Below are 2,500 nucleotides of genomic sequence, written 5' to 3'. Positions count from 1 at the left end.
GTGGCTAGTAATGGTGGAGTGCTATTTTGTATTGCCAAACTCTAGGGCTTTTACCAATGTTTATATTTTTGTCCCATGTGTTTTCAGGAAATCCGTAGGGAGTGGGACGTCCACCACTAGTGAAAATTCGACAAACACCACAACTACCACAACCACCACCAGCTCCGACACCTCGGTCACTTCATGTAACATGTGTTCTGCAGTGGCAAAGGCACAATACCACATGGTCATGTCTGACAACACCTTGCGGAGCTTTTGCCGATACTCATGTGCGACGAAATTCAAGTCCATTTTTGGATTCCAAGTGGACGGAGTGCAGACCACAAATAGGCAAACCACAGTCAAGTCAGGTACACTCATCAGTGAGTATTGGGTGATGTTGAGTATGTTCTCCTATTTTTGTCTGTCCAGGTTTGTTGCAGTGACGTGGTCCACATTGTTATAAGCCATTGATCTCAACCTATAAGCTTTTTACCTTTTACATGTATTTATGAAGTTATGATAGGGACCATTAACCTTAATAATTTATAGCCCAGTGTGTCATGCTCTGTAACAAAATCTCATGATATAATTGTCCACACATACTTAAATCTTGTGAATACATTTGGCATATGTTTTTGCCAGTGAAAGGAGTCTTCAGTTGGATTGGTGCTAAGCAGCAAAGTAGGCATGACCTGTTACAGCATCATTTAAAAATAAGACATATTTCAGTTATGTATACCTTAGTTTATGTCTATATCCAATCCGAGCAAAATATTGTCATTGACTTATTATGCAGTTTATTAAATATTTATTTATTTATTATTATTTTATTATTATTTTTTTTATTTGCTTCTCCAGGACATAAGCCATCTACTCCGGTAACCAGTGACACGTCCCAGACAACTGACAGCATTAGCCAAGCCAAACAAAAGTCAGCCACTGAGTCAACGCAAGATACATTGAATGTAAGTTCTTTTCTTAGCCATAGTCTCCCTCGTGATGCTACATATCATAAATTGCCTTCTCTTTATAGCAAAGAAATTCATAGAAAATAAGATAATACAAGGTTTGCTATGAAAAATAGTGGCCTAATACTTTACAATGATATTTTATCTTGACCACATGTCAGTCAGCTACTCAGTTAATAATGGACCAGAGATTTTCACTACTGCTCTACTTCCACTTCCATGCTCTTTAACATACTCCATTCCTTGTAGCTTAAAACTACCTTTAAAAGCATTTCATTTGCTGTGTTGCCATTGTCAGAGTGATTGCCAAAGTTATTAGAAACAGACGAGGGTAAACAGTATCAAGAAGTGAAACTGCCTTGACTATCCATACACATTTAAAGTTAGTTTGTTTGGCTGCTGCTGAGATGGAGGTGTTTTCACTAAATGATTTTCATGATGATATGATTACAGTAGTTTGGGGTCTGAAAATAAAACAGAATCACATATTAATCATATATTTGTCACTTACAGAATAAAAAGACATTTGTTAAAAGATTTATTAAGTGTGTCATGCACATAAGGGTATCTGAGCTCTTGACAGATTTTTTTTCTCTCTTTAGATATTTTGTAACAGGTTTGGCCACTACAGTAAATAATCACTACAAATTACAGTTAATTTTGAGTTAACCTGTCTAACCCAATGGCGTCGGGTATAGAAAATAAAAAAATACTCTACGCTCTGGCGAACGGCGGCAACGCGCCGACTCTGAGCGCGTGAATTCGGTACATCAAGCCGAATCATTGCCTCGGGGTGTTTTGGCGCGGCGCCGCTGCGGACAGCCGCACGCCTCAAATCGGGCGTATTGTTATGACGGCGATAGCCGTGACCCGTCGCCATTGGGTTAGGAATATCTGGCTTTGGAATATCTTTTCATGAACTGGAATTTCTCGTCATAAGTTAGTCAATGCATGGACTAGAACATGAATATTAGGTTATATATCATAACAGAATTATAGTAGCAAAATGCCATAGTAACTTAGATATTATGTGTAGAGAATAAACACACTCTTGGTATCCACCAGGGAAGTGCTCAGCCCAAGGCACAGCTCCCCCCCGTATGTATTGCAATGCAGTCAGTTTGTTTTTTTCTGTGCTGTGATGTCACTTTATCCTTATTTTTTTACGTGATCAGTGTTATATAGCCTATCCCATATTTTAACCCAATAACTGCAACATACATCCTATAATGGATAGCATGGCACTGCAACAGACATCACATGATGGATACCATGTGCATCATATGATGATAGAGGGTTTTCTAAAATGAACAATCCTTGTGTAATGGAGAGAAACTGGAGACAATGCAAGCAGTAACAGTGAGAGGAGGAAATTACATATCCCTTTATTTTATCCCACTAAATTGCCAGAAAACCTAATTCCACAGTTATTGGTTTAGGTCAGAGAGCAGGCATCAAGAACATGGGGAATAGGTGACACAATGGAAGTTAAGTAATGGGAAAAATCGGGCACCCAGGGATTCATTCAAATTTTTTTTCATTGAGATGAA

At 38.5% G+C, this 2,500-nt stretch overlaps 1 protein-coding gene across 5 annotated transcripts in view; it reads left to right on the top strand.

Moving 5' to 3' along the window:
* LOC125045632 (zinc finger MYM-type protein 4-like) overlaps window positions 1-2,500 on the top strand; it is a 12,682-nt gene that overhangs the window by 8,847 nt on the left and 1,335 nt on the right. For 3 of the 5 annotated variants that reach the window (XM_047643023.1, XM_047643022.1, XM_047643021.1), the window contains exons 9-12: window positions 88-362; window positions 625-663; window positions 841-947; window positions 2,016-2,500. The exon at window positions 2,016-2,500 is cut by the window's right edge. In XM_047643023.1, the coding sequence (XP_047498979.1) occupies window positions 88-362; window positions 625-663; window positions 841-947; window positions 2,016-2,135 (541 nt within the window). In that variant the 3' untranslated portion in view covers window positions 2,136-2,500. The remainder of the gene's footprint in view (window positions 1-87; window positions 363-624; window positions 664-840; window positions 948-2,015) is intronic. The other 2 variants (XM_047643025.1, XM_047643024.1) reach the window with 2 other exon arrangements.

This window comes from Penaeus chinensis, chromosome 37, assembly GCF_019202785.1.
Source record: "Penaeus chinensis breed Huanghai No. 1 chromosome 37, ASM1920278v2, whole genome shotgun sequence".
Lineage (NCBI taxonomy): Eukaryota > Metazoa > Arthropoda > Malacostraca > Decapoda > Penaeidae > Penaeus > Penaeus chinensis.
Note: the sequence above shows the minus strand (reverse complement) of the source record. Positions and strands in the feature narration are given on the sequence as shown.